At 34.7% G+C, this 17,054-nt stretch overlaps 1 protein-coding gene across 4 annotated transcripts in view; it reads right to left on the bottom strand.

The window, feature by feature from the left end:
* GIGYF2 (GRB10 interacting GYF protein 2) overlaps positions 1-17,054 on the bottom strand; it is a 91,674-nt gene that overhangs the window by 11,253 nt on the left and 63,367 nt on the right. For 2 of the 4 annotated variants that reach the window (XM_070946251.1, XM_070946254.1), the window contains 11 exons: positions 13,199-13,416; positions 12,952-13,114; positions 12,670-12,867; positions 11,473-11,657; positions 8,862-9,021; positions 7,524-7,690; positions 5,874-5,965; positions 4,111-4,218; positions 3,125-3,219; positions 2,285-2,385; positions 1,534-1,692 (listed from right to left, as the gene is read on the bottom strand). In XM_070946251.1, coding sequence (XP_070802352.1) covers positions 1,534-1,692; positions 2,285-2,385; positions 3,125-3,219; positions 4,111-4,218; positions 5,874-5,965; positions 7,524-7,690; positions 8,862-9,021; positions 11,473-11,657; positions 12,670-12,867; positions 12,952-13,114; positions 13,199-13,416 — 1,646 coding nt within the window. The remainder of the gene's footprint in view (positions 1-1,533; positions 1,693-2,284; positions 2,386-3,124; positions 3,220-4,110; positions 4,219-5,873; positions 5,966-7,523; positions 7,691-8,861; positions 9,022-11,472; positions 11,658-12,669; positions 12,868-12,951; positions 13,115-13,198; positions 13,417-17,054) is intronic. The other 2 variants (XM_070946253.1, XM_070946255.1) reach the window with 2 other exon arrangements.

Genomic DNA, 17,054 nt, shown 5'->3' with positions numbered 1-17,054 from the left:
TCTCACAGAGAGGGCCTCCTCAGGGTGCCGTCGGTCAGGCAATGTCGGCTGGCGGCCCCCAGGGGGAGAGCCTTCTCTGTGGGGGCACCCGCCCTGTGGAACGAGCTGTCTCCTGGAATACGATTGATCCCGGACCTCCGGACCTTCCGTAAAGCCCTGAAGACGTTTTTATTCCACCAAACCGACCTAGCCTAAATGGTTTTTAATTGGGATTTTAAATTTTATGGATTTGGGGGTTTTAAATTGGGAAGCTAATGATTTAATTCTTTTTTAATTATCTTAACTTTTGTATTTGTATGTTTTTTAATTTTGGCTGTTCACCGCCCTGAGTCCCCTCTGGGAGAAGGGTGGTATACAAAATAAATAAATAAATAAATAAATAAATAAATAAATAAATAAATAAATAAATAAATAAATAAATAAATAAATAAATAAATAAATAAGCAAGCTAGCAAATCATCATCTGAAATCTCTGTCTGCCTTTTGGAAAGAGAAAACCTTGTAACTATTAAGTAATTATTACATGCAGAGTACAAATAAACAGACTACAAGATTTTTTTTCAGGAAATTATGTTATAGTTTTAAAAATACAAACAGAAGGTAATTGGAATGTTGATTGCTTTTAAATATTTGGATTTTTTCCATTTAATACATAATTCTCTGTTTTTGAGACTATAGCAATAGCATTTAGATTTATACACCGCTGCATGGTGCTTTATAGCACTCTCTGGGCAGTTTACAAGGTCAGCATTCTTTGCATATTGTTCCCAACAATATGGGACCCCATTTTATCAACTTCGGAAGGATGGAAAGTTGAGTCAACCTTGAGCCCCGTCAGGATCAAATTCCATGCTGTGGGCCGTTTTGTTGAAATACTACACTTGCACCACTATGCCACATTTGAAACATGTTTTGATTTATTTGATTTCTATAGCCACTCATCTCAACAAGTCACTCTGAGTGGCATAACCATAAATATAATTAAAACAATATAAATAAATAAATATATATGGCTGCTGAATAAAGTTACCACCATAGATGTATGGATGTTAATATGGTCAAGAAATGAGGCCCTTAATACATGTCTGCCTCTAAGCCTGGGCACTTCATTAGGTCATTTGTGAAAAACCACATTCAGGGACATCATAATTTTGAAGACAGAATGTTCAAGAGGGCAGGGGCTATAGCAGAGAAGACACACCTGCTGGTGCTTGCAAACCGATTCTGTCTACTTCATCAAAGTCACTTATCTCAAATAAATCTACAAAACCATGCTTCAGGCACCTCAATCAGTCTTGCCCGGTCAGGTTCAATTCTGAGTGAATCTGAACATCTTTATCTGACAGACAGTTACAACATTCTTCAGAGCGGCCCTGAAGATGTTCCTATGGCTTTACTGATATAAGGTAGAAAAATGTAAGAATAAAATTAAATTCTACAATATTTCTTGCTTACACACATGCATAATACTAGAAAAATGGCATCTTTTTTTAACATGACAATAGTAATAATTGAACATATTTGAATTATCACCTGCTTCCTACGAGCTAACTCCTCTTCTTCTCTTCTTTTTCTTTCTTCCTCTTGTCTCCTAATTAGTTCTTCCTGTTGCCTCCGGAGCTCCTCCTGCCTCTTACGCTCTTCTTCTTCTCTTTTGGCCCTTAATTCAGCTTCCCTCCGTTCCTGCTCTAGCTAAAATTTAAGAGCAATACTGGAAATATGACAATAGAATTATCTCTATAAATAACTGCATGATTCTTGCTAGTATATGATTTTGCCTTAGCATCCTTCCCTACAAGTATAGTAGTGAATGTCTTCCCAGTATTTTGTCTTTATAATGTGCTAAAACAATATCTGCTCCATAATTAACTATTCTTTATTTAATGTCCAACCAAGAAAATAAATAGATCATTGAACAAATCAACCCAGAGTTCTCGCTCAAGGTGATCTATTTATCCTACTTTGGACACATAATGTGATGATCTAGTTCTCCCATAAAAGCTCTGAAGACAACCAGAGCAAGGTGGATGTGGTAATTAATGTACCACTGAAAGAACTGAAGGACCAAGTTAGGACAGATTGTAATGGAGAAATCCATCTATGTGATCACTAAGAGTCAACACCAATTTGATAACACACAGCTAATCAACCAATTGTAAAATGTTGCACTCTAATTATGGCAAATAGCATCTGCCACATCAAGTAAATTGCCACAAAAAGATAAATTAGAGGTTGAAGTAAAAACAATTTCATGTCATATAGTAAAATATACACTGCTCCTTACCTTTGCAACTTTGGCCTTTTCAAGTTGCTGTAACTGTTCTAAAGCTGGTCCCTGAGTTGCAGTATCGATTGGGAGGTCCCAGACACTACTTCCTTCCCAGACTTCAAAGCAAACAAGGAAAAAATAGAGACTGCAGATGTGTAATGTATATAACTCAAGTATATAAAAATAACAAACATTTAAATTGGGAATAAGACTAAGTTAGTACCGGTAGTAGTATATTCTCTAGTCAATTAATTGAATTTACAGTACATAGCTTTGGCAAATTCTTATATTGGAAACCTTTTTTGTTCCTAAGGATTGGGTTCCTATGTGGTCTAAAGATATGGGACTTAAAATCCAGTTGGATTTCTCAAGGAAAAAATGTAGAAATTTTGTGCTCTTAGAAGTTACCTAGTTAACGTACTGCTGTCTTAGATTTATATAAATAGGACCTTAAATAGTTTGAAGTAAGGAAGTGAATGTTATTGAATACATTGTTCAGCTGATTGGCTTTAGTATGTCATTTTTAATATAAAATGCTTTCTAAATATTTATTTTGATTTGATTTCTTCTGCATTTTTATTGTCACTGATTGATTTCTACCATTGTCTCAGCATTCTGCTCAACAATAACCCCTATCTCAGTAATAATTATAGCTTATTATATCCAAATCCCACAAATCATTGTTTCATAACTGCTTAAAATTATGGTTGCAGATCTTGGCTTGCTATGAATTTCAAACCACAGCTTTAGAACTTATGTTACTTGCAATTTCACAGAAACTTTGGTTTTATAAATAACTTTTAATATTCAATCTAAATGCAGCCAATATAAACACATTCAAAAACTGTTTCCTACCAGTAGTTTGTGGAGCAGTTGACTGAAGTTCCCAAATTGAACTAGTGTCTGACATTGATCTTGTTACAGGTGGCACCATGTTCTGTTCAACTTTTCTATAACATAAAGACTGAGAGTAAACACACTCTTGCAAGACAAAAGCTATCTTGTTTTAATACATTTGTTTTCTTTCCTTTCAGAAAGCCAGTTTTAAGGTAGTATTGTACTTCTCTGTATTTTCCAGGCTTGAGCAAAATCTAGAAGTTTCATAAAAAATTTGAATACTATCAGCTGGAAATTGAATACAAAGTCTGCATTATTGAAAATAAATATATTGCAGGAAGATACAAATTAATAAATATGATATAAATGGTCCTGCAAATACCAGATTTCTAGTCAGGTAGTCCTCAATTTACGACCAGACCCAGCGAAAATTAAAACAACACTGAAAATGGGACTTACTACTGGTTTCCAGCAAAAACTGCCCCACAGTGAACAATGAATTTGCTTAACAACAGCAGCATTTGCTTAACAACCAGCATGAAAAAGTTTATAAAATCAGATCCAGTCATATGGTGACCTGCTTTATAACGATCATAGCTGTAATTGCAGGTTCGATTACAGGAATAACTGGAGGATTACCTGTAAGATTTTTTTTACCCTCATTCCATTTGAGGAAGCTGAAGAATCTTGAAAGTACATGTTACCCTGTGATTTGGTTCTGCAGAGGCTTCAGTGGAATGAGGACATGGTATTCAGGAAGAACCCTTACCACAGCTCCCTGAACACCAGAATATGAGAGAAAAGGAATCCCAGGAAATTCTACCCATCCCATTCAGTGGACAAAATTCTCTGCTGGATCAATAAGCATTCCTTCAATAGTATGATACATTGGTAACATACAAAGTAAATAATGTAAAGCACGAATGAGACAGATGGTTGCATGAAAATAAAGACGTGTATTTGTCAGAGAAACACATCAGTGGCCAGGGAATCAGTATATTTACCTCATTTTAAGTGCCTGGAATTGTTGCAAAAGGAGAGCCAGCTGCTGCTGCTGCTGCGATGAGACAGCTGCTTTTTGCTGTTGTGCCATCACCTGTGCATATTGTTGTCTTCAAAAGGAAATGCAAAAAAGTCATTCTGACTTACAAAATCATTTTTTAAACTTTTAAAACCTTTATTAATACATGCACATATAACACATGCCCATGTAATCTGATTATGGAAACATACAATGGTCTGACTATGCATATACATAAGCTGCAGAAGCTAGTATCTCTACATCTCCCTTTTGCAGCCCTTAAGAGAATCAAGAACACCCTCATATATGCTATGGAGTACTGGGATGGAAGTCACATTAACTGGTACCTTAAAACAAAGAATACTACATTAATGGAAAGACTAATATCAGATCATAGAACTATATTGGAGTCCTAAAATATTCTGAAGAATATAAAGATACCCTTTATCCCATTTCTTTATCTTTATATTTCACTTTCTGAAAAGATATACTTAAAAGAAGAAAAATGTTAAACTATTACTAAAGCTCAAGATGACTCTCCTCCATGTTATCTATTTTTTAAAATTTGTATTATGTATAACATATTGCACTGTATACTTCAGTGTAAATAAAGTTTTAAAAAATAAGGTCTATATTATATAAATTGCAATCCCCAATTTTTATAATAAAAGAAGCGCAAAATGTGTAATTTGAAAAAGACTAACAATAAATAAACTTACAAAAAATTACAAATTGATGTGGACGAATAGATAATTAACAGATATGACTCCAGACCACTAAAAAAAGACATCATAGAAAACTGATGGTAGAAAAAAACTTAGTGGTCCACTGAATCTACCCTTTGAGTTTGTTTTTTGTTTTCTTTTTAATTAATTAATTTATTCATTATTTTTAATTATTATTGTTATATATCATTTATTTTTATTTTAAATTTTTGTTGGATGATGGACATGTGTGTATCCCAAACACATTTAAACTCGGATACTGATGATTGACTCACAACCTCCGCTAGAAATTGGTTCCAAGCTTCCACTACTTTTTCTGTGAAGTAATATTTTTTAACATCACTTCTGAACTTCCCTCCTGTCAGTTTGAGGTTATGCCTTCATGTTCTTAATTTTTGCTTAATATTGAAAATACTGCCTTCTAGAACCTTATTCGCATCCTTAATATATTTAAAGGTTTCAATTATGTCACTCCTTTCCTTCTGTCCTCCAGGTTGTACATACTCAGTTCCTCCTGCTCTCCTGATATCTTTTGTTCCTCGGATCTTGCACCATTTTTATCGCCCATCTCTGCACTCAATCAGTCTTATCAATATCTTTTTTAAGTAAGTTCTACAGAACTGATACAGTATTCCAAATGGGCTTTGACTAAATCCGTACCTAGAATTATAACCTCCTTTTTCCTTCTGATGATGAATACAACCCAGAATTTTATTTGCCTTCCTAGCGGTATGACCACACTATTTGCTCATTTTGCAATCATCAACTATGGGCACACCTAAATCCTTTCCTTCCATTGCACTGGCTAATACTGTACCCCCAATACTGTACCCTACCGAAGGATTCTTTTTCGCTAAATGTAAATGATCTTACATTTTGAAACAGTGAACTGCAGTTTCCACATTTTTGATCAATTTTCCAACGATCATTTTCTGTGTTACGAATATCCCCAGGAGCATCAAATCTATTACACACCTTTGAGTCATCAGCAAAAAAACCCACAGACTTTCAATAGACTTACTGTAACAAAAATTGCTGGTACTGGAGATGCTGCATTTGATACATGGCTGTCAATTCCTGTTGTCTAGTCAGACGTTCTTGGTCCAACTCACCCTGAGAGTGTAAACAAATCAGTTACCAAACTTGGAGGAAACTGTACCACCTGTTTGATCATAAGGTGGTCCTCACACTTAATGACCAATCATTCAGTGACCATTCAAAGGTGCAACAACTCTGAATGGATAGTATATTTGACTGGTCCCTAAAACTATGGCCTTTGCAGCATCTGGTCTGCAGAGGCACTTAAATTCTCTTCCCCCACTTATCTCTCCCCATCTCAGCCCATTTGGCCTCCTTACAGAGTGGCAATTTAGATTAATGATTTAGATTAATGCAATGCTCTTTAATTGGACTTAAATCTTGAACAGCATTCTCTAAAATCTGGTAGCCAAGTTGTTCACTAATTCACACTTTACTGGAAATACGCTTTCTCTTATCAAGAGCTGCTAATTTGTTTTTGGGCACAAGCCACAATTCTCAAATATTTGTTCATTTTAAAAGATCTGCTTCAGAGGGACTTTTTGAACATTTAAAGTAAGATTACACTGGTAGGAATAGAAGAAAGATATTTTCTGTTGTGGCACAACTGTTGAACTTTTCTATTAAAAGTATGGATCTACTTTATTTTCAAATGAATTGTTAAAGCAATTTGGTTCTCTGTTATTATGAGATGTATGGGATTGTTTTATTAAAACAATCTTTTTAAAAATATTGTTGCATGTGAAAAAACAAAGTTTCAGGTATAAGTTTACTCAGCAATACTTTTTGAACCCATAGCCAATTCAGCAATACTTCTATAAAAATAGGAATATAAAATAAATATAAAATTAATGAAAAGAAGAAGAAAATGTAAATGTAAATGTAAATGTAAATTATACCATAGTATTGCCAAGAAAACTACACTAGTTCTGGTCACATAATCACCAGAAATGATCAGGTAAATCTGAGCCCAGATAGGCTGCATTTGTCAAAATTATCCATATATCCCCTTCCTGCAGATTTGACGAGGGCTATCATAGCTCATAAAGATAAGAACACTGTAGAAAGTTCAATGACTTAAGTGTTCAATTTCCAGCACAGGCACCTGAATCACATAAGATCTAATACCAACTGTAATTGGTAACTGTAACTGTAACTATGTGTATCTCATGAGTTCCCATATGGATAAAATCATATGTTGACTCGTGTTTTTCAGATAATGTGTAAATCCATAAAAACATATACTGAAATAGTCTCCCTTCTACAGTGTGGAATCAATCTCTAGTATGAGGGCATATTATAAGGGATCATTCTAGTTTGAGAGCCCAAATAAGGATGATACATATCATTCATTGATATCCAAGGTAAAGTAATACCTGAAGCAATATTACGTAAAAGCTTTTTGAATAACAGCTTTAAAAATCAGTGAAAAGGAAAGCTGACTCTGCCTTAATAGTAAGTACTATGCATACAAACTCTCTTGCTCCACACAAGGCTTTTTGCACCTCTCTCTTAAAAATAAACATGGAAAATTGAGGCAGTTTCCCTAAAGTTCAAAATACAAAAGTATTTAAATAAATTCCTACAATCGGCTTTTCTTGTCTAATTGTTTTAATTCAGTTTATGAATTTACCATATGCAGAGGTGATGCTGGCCCTGGAGTGAAAGGGACCCTGCCCCATATTTTCATGATGTCTCCAAGGGGCTGGAAGCTGTCATCACATGCTCTTTTCACCAATAATGACATTGTGAAATATCCAGCTTGGAACCACTCTGTCATCTCCTGATTACTGAATGGACCTGCAAAATTACCCACCAACATATATACAAAGTTGAAATCCACAGAAATAAGTGAGAAAACATCCAATCAATGTTGTTCGAACAATCACAGATGCATGTAAATTTATTAGGGATCATTTTTAATATTTTACCTATTTATTTATGTATTGGGTGCCCTTGGTCAGTTTTGACTCATGATGACTTTCTGGAATACAAGTAATCCTTGATTTACAAATAATTACTTAATGACCATTCAAAGTCCTGACATATCTACCTGGAATTGTGTGTGTGTGGGGGGGGGAGAGATACTTCTGACCTTGATTCAAAGTTTTCATGATCACATATTCCATGGTCATGTGACCGCAATTCAGATGCTTGGCCATTTACGTAATTACATTTTATGAGTTTTGCAAAAAAAAACGGCGTTTACTTCCTGTTTTCAGCAAAACTGCTCAGTGAACTATTAGTTCACATAACTGTACTGTTTGCTCAAAAACTACAGTGATTTTCTTAACCACAAAAAAGGTCATAAAATTAGATTGGTCATGTGAGTGATCTGCTTTATGACTATAACAAATTATGAGGTGATGGTCAGGCTTCATTATGGTTGTAACTCAAGGACTACCTGTAGTCTCTGTAGTTTTCTTGGCAAGATTTTTTCAGAATTGGTTTGCTATTGCCTGCCTCTTAGAGCCGAGAAAGAACGACTGGCCTAAGGCAGCTCTAGAATATATATATATATATATATATTCTTGGCCTAAGGCAGCTATATACAGTATATATTTTTATCTTGACTTTTCTTCAAGGAGCTAAGTAATATACATACCTCATTTTTATGTTCACAACATTGTGAACCAGATTATCACAATGACTAATCTAATGTCATCTCCTAAGCATTGACTGAATGGAGTTTTAAACCAGATTCTCCACAGACCTGTTCTGACATTCTAGTCACTACAACTACATTGGCTTTCAGAAATTGCTAGACATGCCATATTTCCTGACATGTTTAACAGTTATAGCTGATAATCTTCCCAATGAAAATTCTGTCTGTCCGTCCATCCACCCACCCACCTACCCATCCATCCATCCTGTATGTGATTTCTCTGTTTCTAACAAAACAAAATGAAAAAACCCCTAACCAAACCAAACAAAAAAAACCCCAAACCAAACCAAACCAAACTAAACTTACCCTGAATTTCTCCTTGAGGATCTTTGTAGAACCATTTTTGCATGGACTCATGGTGTAGTGGTATTGAAGTACCCTTTCCTCTCTGCTCTTGAAGTTTGGCTGCTAATCTTTCATCATCCAAGGCACTATCTTGCAAATATGCCACCATTTTTTCTGCTTGCTATAATTAAAGAGAAATTGCTATAAAGAATACAGCTGGTAAAAGCAATCACTGAAATATAGTGAAAATACCTTTGTATTTAATATGACTGGAAGTAGAAAAGAAAAAAGCTATTCAAAATCTTTAAAACTGGTCTTATATTGCACACAATTATATATGTTAAGATGCTCAATGAAAATTGGTCACATAATCAATGAAATCAACAAATAAGTTTCTGCATTAAAAGGCAGTTTGAAAGAATGTTGTTTGTTAGTCAATACAAAACTGATTTAGCAGACAACAATATTTGTGCTTTAGGGGGAACTCAAAACTAAAGAAGAATTGAGCAATCAAGAGATTGATATGGCATGGTACTCATGGTACTCATGGGTGCAGATACATCCTAGATATGAGAAAGAGGTTAACTATATGGTTAATTATCCATATATTAACTGCAGCTAGAATTGTATTTGCACAAAATTGGAAAAGTGAAGAAATCCCCACAGATGAGAATGTGATCAGGAAAATATTAGAATGAGCAAAAATGAATAGATTAACACTAGCAATTAAGAAGAAGAAAACTGAATACTATATGACATGGGACTTATTTTATCAATGGTTAGATAACAAAAATGGAAGTTAGAAACAGGGAACAAAAGAAAAAAATGAGTGAAATAAAGAAGAGAAGTAAATATTATGATTATAACGTTTATCATTTTAATATTATAGAATTAATGTTAATGTAATGATTATGTTGTAAATCTTGATTATCATTTTACAAAGATATTTGTACCTGGACGACACATACTGTTTAATTGAAGATGGAATTATTATATTAAAAAATAAAAAAATTATATAATAATAATAATTGTGCTTTAGAACTTGAATGTGAATTACTTATTAAATTAAGTTTACTGTAAATCACAAATCAGTGAAAAGAACTTTTGAGATCATTAACATCAAGAGGAACGGTCAGTTACATGAATTCACATTTGGTCACACAAAGGTTCTATTTACACCCAAATAACGTGATCTTCAGGGCGGTCTCTATGAGTCCCAAATATGACTTAAGGTAAGCGAAGAAAGGCCTATTGAACCCTCATCCACCCAATACCAGAAATTGGATCAAGGAAAGGTGGGCTCACAACTACTATAAATGCAAACTTCTATGAGAGAAGGTGAAAGGATTGATAGCCGTTATTTTGACATCAGTGTGGGGTAAACTAGAGAAATCAGGGACTAGAAGATACATTTTTGGGTAGATGTAGACCAAGTCTCTCATGATTCACTACATCTGCAGATTTTTTTTTAAAGGAATACCATCCACTGGAGCATAAAATGAAGAAATGCTGAAAGGTATCACTTTGAAAGTTCAAATGTAAGAGGAATACCGAAGTGTATAAACCTGATAGTGAAGAGATCATGCTTAATATGATCGCCAAACTAACTGTTTAGCTACATAAAAAGTTCTTGTATAAGACTTCCAAGAAAAAAGAGATGACACATCTATCTGAGGCATAAGGGAAGACTGAGGTTCTGGGGCTAGACTGAATGGCGAAATGCAAATCTACTGTGTGGTATCATTTACTAATAAAGCAGAGAAAGGTATAATATAGCACTATAGGATTATGAAACTAGCAAATTATAGATCAATAAATGAAAACTGTTTATCCTCAAGCAAGACACTTCCAGGAAGTAATTAAAATACAGATGAAGAATCACTATAGAACTGAAGTTCCTTTCCTTTTTGACTGAGTGGTGAGATCACTCCATTTTATGTAGCACAAGCGTAGATACTTTTTAAAGTAACTCTATTAAAAGGGCATCAGTCACAACTGTTATAAATATCAAAATCAGATTGAGCATATGGGAAAAAAAACATTCTCCCCAACTTTCTGAATTAGCAAATCTTCCCTTTTTCAAACTCTGCTACCTTCTCATATCGCCTAAATTAATGAAAGTAGGATAATGGTTTAATACTTTATTTATTCTATGAATATTTTAGTTCTATATCAAGACTTCATTGTATAATATTTCATTTTTGCTTTGCCTCTTTGAAATCTATACTTGTTTTTATATGCTAAGTGCTGGCATTTCATTATTTTTCTATCAGAAGGCCTGAGTTGGGTACAGGAGCCAGAGGGAAGTGGGAAACAAGGCAGTATTGTAGCCTTCCCATTTTCCCTTGTGTTGCACCACCTACAGGTTTCTGGGAAGAGTAAGTGAAAGGTGCATTTGCACTGAAACAGCCACAACTTCCCCAAATTTCATTGCCATGGGATCATTCTGAAAGTTAGCTGATTTGAGTTACTATGGTTTAATAATTGTTGTCCTTACACCAACTGAATGGGTGTCCATTTTCACCCAACTGAATGTTACAAACAGACATGAAAGTTTTAGGGTTTTTTTGATAGATGCATCTAAGGGAAGTATAAATTAACTTTAAAATTAATAATTTACAGGTGTTTTTACCTGTTCTAAATGTTTGAGGCCCTCTTCATCATCAGGGTCAGTAAGAGCATTTCCCATACCAGGAGCAGCCATAACTGATGCTTGAACACACCTTAAGGCCGAATTTGGACTAGAATCTGAAGGAGGGATAGTGGAAACTGCCTCTGAAGGAATTTGTGGCAAAGACTGGACAGTAGAAGGAGAGTCTAGGAGGAAAACAACAGATGCAAAATTATTTTGGGTAGTATTACATAATACATCAGAAATAGCATTCTCTTTTCTATCATCTTTATATCTGCTTCCCCTGAATACAATTTATCTTTAAAGAAAGTAACAAAAAAATACCCTTTGAGCTTCCTGCACTTAACATGTTCTAGCTAGCTTTCATGATACTGACATGAATAACATATTCATACCCCAATTTCAGAGTTAAAACTTATAAAATAAATATATCATACTACTGATAGGCCATAAGCAATCTGCAGGCCAAATCTGGCTCATAATTACTATTTGTTTAGAAAAGCCATGAAAACTTGGCTCTTAACCCCAGGCTTTGGTGATGGAGAGTGAGACGCCTTGCTTCACTGCACTTGCCATTTTTTATTTTTATCTTTTAATGATTTTAATTTCTTTGATTATGATCTGTCCAGAACCACTGAGATTTGGATGACATATATATTTAATATTTAATATACTATGGTTGGTTGTACAGCCACACAAATGTGGAGACTGGATTTAGCATTTTTGTCCACCTATCAGGTACTTCCCAAGGATTTGGGTTAATTGTTATTATTATTCCTAGACTCACCATCCACCTAAGTCTTGTTTAAAAAATACTATCTCTCTACAGCTGACTTTGGGGGACAGGGCAATCTTCTCAAGGCATAAAGCTATCACCAAATACACTGTATTAATACATGTACAAAGTATGCATTAACCAGCCTATTTTTATTTTTTAAAAAAATATTTATATAGTCAGCGTCTCAAAATTTGTAATTTTTTTGCAACACGTCATCTATGAAATATACTAAAAATCACACTAAGTTTTCAAAAATCTATCCAAGAGTTACAATGAAGCTACAATGAAGCAGTTAATGTTGTTGGTAGTCACTCAAAAGTGCTTAAACCATCTTTTCATTCTTTCTGAACCATTTTTCAGATGGTTCCAATTTCAATGGTATTTAAATTTCTCGTTTCTTCTACACTTATTTTGATTACCTTCTCTATTGGGCACTTTGGATAGTGGAATATTCTCCATTTGGCTTTCTGCAAATTCTGATTTTTCTGTTGTTACCGGAATACAGTCTTCCTTCCTTTCAATGAGGCTTATTGGTAATGGCTCCTGTGACTGTGATTTTGGTGAGGTACCTAACCTGGTGGATGGTGAAGATTCTTTTCCTGTTTCTTCTGTTTCTTCTGAAATGGAATGAATAAACCCAAGTAACTAATTTGACAGTTTGAAACAACAGATGAAGCATAAATCTGATAAATCCCTCTTACCTGCTATTATTCGGTCTGTCTTAACTCCTTCTCTCAAAAGGGTCTTATCTAATTCTTTGGCTTCTTCATTATGACTTTCTTCTGAATCTGACTGATCTTCCTTTTCCTCTATAGGATGGAAATCCATTTCCTGTTCCTCAGGAATTGGTTCCTTTTGCACTTTCTAAGGATGATATATACATCAAAATTTATTCTACCAGCTACACATAATTCATGTCACATATCAAATCAATAGAAAGTTCCTTACCTTTAAGGACAGGAATGCCCCAGATGAGTCAAAAGTCCCCATTTCTTCCTCAGCATCTTCTAAGCACCATTCAGGAAGGTTATCCCTATCATCCTCCATACTGCCACTGCCACATCGTACTCTTCGGTAACCCCTTTCATCATCTCGGTCTCGAAAATCAAATTCAAATCTTCGCCGTCGTTCCATGTGCTCTCTCCAGCCTGCAGAACGAGGGCCGTCTAAGGGGGGCGGGAAAGTAACTTTACAAAAGAATTCCATAGGGCAAGAACTTATTTGGAAGGAGAAAGGGATAGAGGAAAAGAGGACAGGGAAAAGAGAGGACAAAGTGACAGAACTTCAGAACGCCACTACAGTCTATGGTCCACATTGACAGAGTCAGTTTATAAATGATCACTGTACCATTCCAGAAAATGCTACCCCAAAATACTACTGTTTAAAGCCAGAGTAATATAAGTACAGGTGGTCCTTGTATGATCACCATTTGTTCAATGAACATTCAAGTTTACAACAATACTGAATGAGTTGTAGTTATGACAGATCATCAGAGTTCTTGCCATTGCAGCATTCCCCTGGGTCATGCCTTCCTGATCCAGATGCTCAGTGCACAGCTCACAATTGCAACATTGCAGCATCCCATAGTCATGCGATTGTGTTTTACAACCTTCCCTGCTGGCTTCTCATAAACAAAGTCAATGGAGAAGCAGGTGGCCACAGGAGGTCCTTGCTTAACAACCTGTGCAATTCTTGCCTAATGACAGCAAGTGCAACTGCTGGAATTGCCATTACTAAATAATGAGATCACTTGACATCACACTATACAACCACATCACTTAGCAACAATTACAATTCCAACTATTGTTGTTAATCAAGGACTACCTGCATCTTATGGACTACAAATAAGTCTACAAGAATTATATGAACTCATCACTCAGTTAATGTCCCAGTAGTTTTATTTAGTCCACAGAATTGCTAAACCTCATTATCTCATCAGTCATAACAATTAGCCTCTGCTAGTAGGATAATTTCACTAGACTATGAAATCTAATAACTTTCATTTTGGTGGGATTATCAGAAAACATTTATACTTTCCTTTGAGATCTGACACATACATTCTATCATTCCACAAAAGGAGAAATGATACTCCTTTTGTATCTACTCTCTACTCCAAAGAGACAGTCTCTTCTTTACTAGCTAGTATTCCTCTTTTTTCTGGAGTTTGAAATATGGTGTGTAATCTGTGGTTTCTGATTCTATTATAAAGTCCCTCCTTGCTTTGGGATGAGATGCCAGTAATAATATTCTGTGAAAATATATATAATTGATATTTATTCCAAACTTTTGCTTTGAAGATGACTATGTAACTGTGACTTAATTTGCATAAAATGAGTAGGCAGATGGTTGTAGATTATATTATTGTATATTCTAGGAAAGAGGTAACATTTTGAGGAAGGTCAACATCTTTGATTCTATAGTTTTTTAAAATATAATTTAAATATATATTTAATATAATTCTTATTAAAACCTTTAAACAAGGTAAAACTATGAAACTATAGGAGGAAAAAAAGAAAATGAAACAAATCAAAGAAGAAACACGTGCAAGAAAAGAAAAAAGTTGAAGAAAAGTAAAAATGAGAGTAGCTTCTGACATTCCTCACAGCAATACAACTGTACCCGGGCTTGGGGCTCAGAATGTGTTAAGGTCCCATTATTTGGCCTTGGCATTAGTTGATCAATCACCATAGATGCTGTTTCTACTTATTTTGTGGATGCTGCTGTTGTTTTAATGTTTTTAAAAACTGTTTTAATTATTTTATAATTTTAGAATGTAAGCTGCCCAAAGTCACTTGGTTGAGATGGGCGGCTACAGAAATTGAATCAATAAAATAATTAAATTAATTTGGTCTGTCTAAAATTACTTATATTGCTCTTCTTTCTATAATGTACCCTGTCTAATCAAAATTCTTTTTTTTTCATTTTTATACAAAAAGTCCATAACAATCATCAATAAGTATAGAGAATGTCTTTTCTCTAATCATTCTATAGTTTTGAATGCAGCAATATTCAATGTGTCTGAACATTAGCCACAAGCTTTGGTAACTCAGTTTGCGGTCCTCAAAAGTGGCAGTTTACAATTAGTCATCCTGATAGTAGTAACTTTTGAGTTACTTTAGTTAAAAATTATTTATTCTTGCTGACTAAGTGCAAGACATGATTAAATAAACTTATAAAGAATACCCAGTTGAATGTATATTAAATTACATATGCTTGAAGTGATCAATGATTATATTACTTGTAGTGAGTACAATCTGCATTTTATAAGAACTTATTCTTTTATTACTTAAAATTTGTTTCCTTTCTACTGTGTTTTATGAAGTGGCTGCATAGCTCAGGATCAAGGAGCTATATTATACTTTAACATTAGCTTAAGGCAATCAATTCTGTGAATATATAACTTAAATTCAGATAAAATTTATCTTTATAATCTGTACTGGAATAATTAAATTACAATTAATATAGGTAAAGGTATAGCTACAGCAGGCATATCAAAGGTTTCCTGGATTGAAAATCATGTGACACCCCTCCTGCGCGAGCTGCATTGGCTCCCGGTGGTCTTCCGGGTGCGATTCAAGGTGTTGGTTACCACCTTTAAAGCGCTCCATGGCATAGGACCCGCATACCTCCGAGACCGTCTTCTGACACCAATAGCCTCCCATCGACCAGTTCGTTCCCACAGAGAGGGTCTCCTCAGGGTGCCATCAGCCAAGCTATGTCGGCTGGCGACGCCCAGGGGAAGGGCCTTCTCTGTGGGAGCCCCAGCCCTGTGGAACGAACTGCCCCCGGAAATTCGTAAGATCTCCGACCTCCGGGTGTTTCGCTGTGCACTGTTGTTCCGCCAGGCCGGACTATCAACACAATAGTTTTAAATTGGGGTATTTAAATTTATTGGGGTTTTAAATTTGAGCCACTTATTTAATTATTTTAAATTTTATATCATTGTTTTGTCTGTGTTTTTAAATAGGCTGTACACCGCCCTGAGTCCTTCGGGAGAAGGGCGGTATAGAAATAAAATTATTATTATTATTATTATTATTATTATTATTATTATTATTATTATTATTATTATTATTATTATTATTATTATCTGGAATTTATTTTAGTCTGAGTTTTAATATTTGAGATAGAGGAGCTTGAAATAAACTCTGTGTTGTACCACTATACATATAAAAAAATATTTCAATACCATATAAGGTATCCGATAGCCAAACTGATACAACAATCAATATTTAGAATATTAACTAGTACAAATCATGGTTCTGTTTTGCACCAATCACTTTCTTTCAATCTAACTCTCTTCATATGTTGTGCACTGTCTTAGCATTCCATTGGGAGAATAAAAATGTAATGAAAATCCTCTTTTAACTACTACTTTTCAATCACACAGCATAGAAAGAGAAACAAAAGTTTTATAGCTGAGAGTACAGAAAGTTCAACTTTGAATATGCCACTTTATATAATCCCTGTTAAATAAGAAATATAAATTATGCAGTAAATATATAAATAAATACAAACATATTACATAAAGATAACAGAAAATAAGCTTGGAACCTGGAACATAGGCACGGAACTTACTAAAGAGCAAGACTCTACATTAGTGCTTAACGCATTGTAAGCCGCCCTGAGTCTCCGGAGAAGGGCGGCATATAAATCAAATTTAAAAAAAAAATAAAAATTAGTGATGCACAGCTATTCTGATCTGTGGATTAGCTTTTGTCACCTCCACAGTGCCTACTTACCTCAGATATATATTTTTCTGGGAAAAAATGAAACTGCAAGCCAAGAAAGGCATGTCTTCCTC

This window comes from Pituophis catenifer, unplaced genomic scaffold (genome assembly GCF_029215685.1).
Source record: "Pituophis catenifer annectens isolate HBS135680 unplaced genomic scaffold, rPitCat1.0.hap2 SCAF_6, whole genome shotgun sequence".
NCBI classification, from domain to species: Eukaryota; Metazoa; Chordata; class Lepidosauria; order Squamata; family Colubridae; genus Pituophis; species Pituophis catenifer.
Note: the sequence above shows the minus strand (reverse complement) of the source record. Positions and strands in the feature narration are given on the sequence as shown.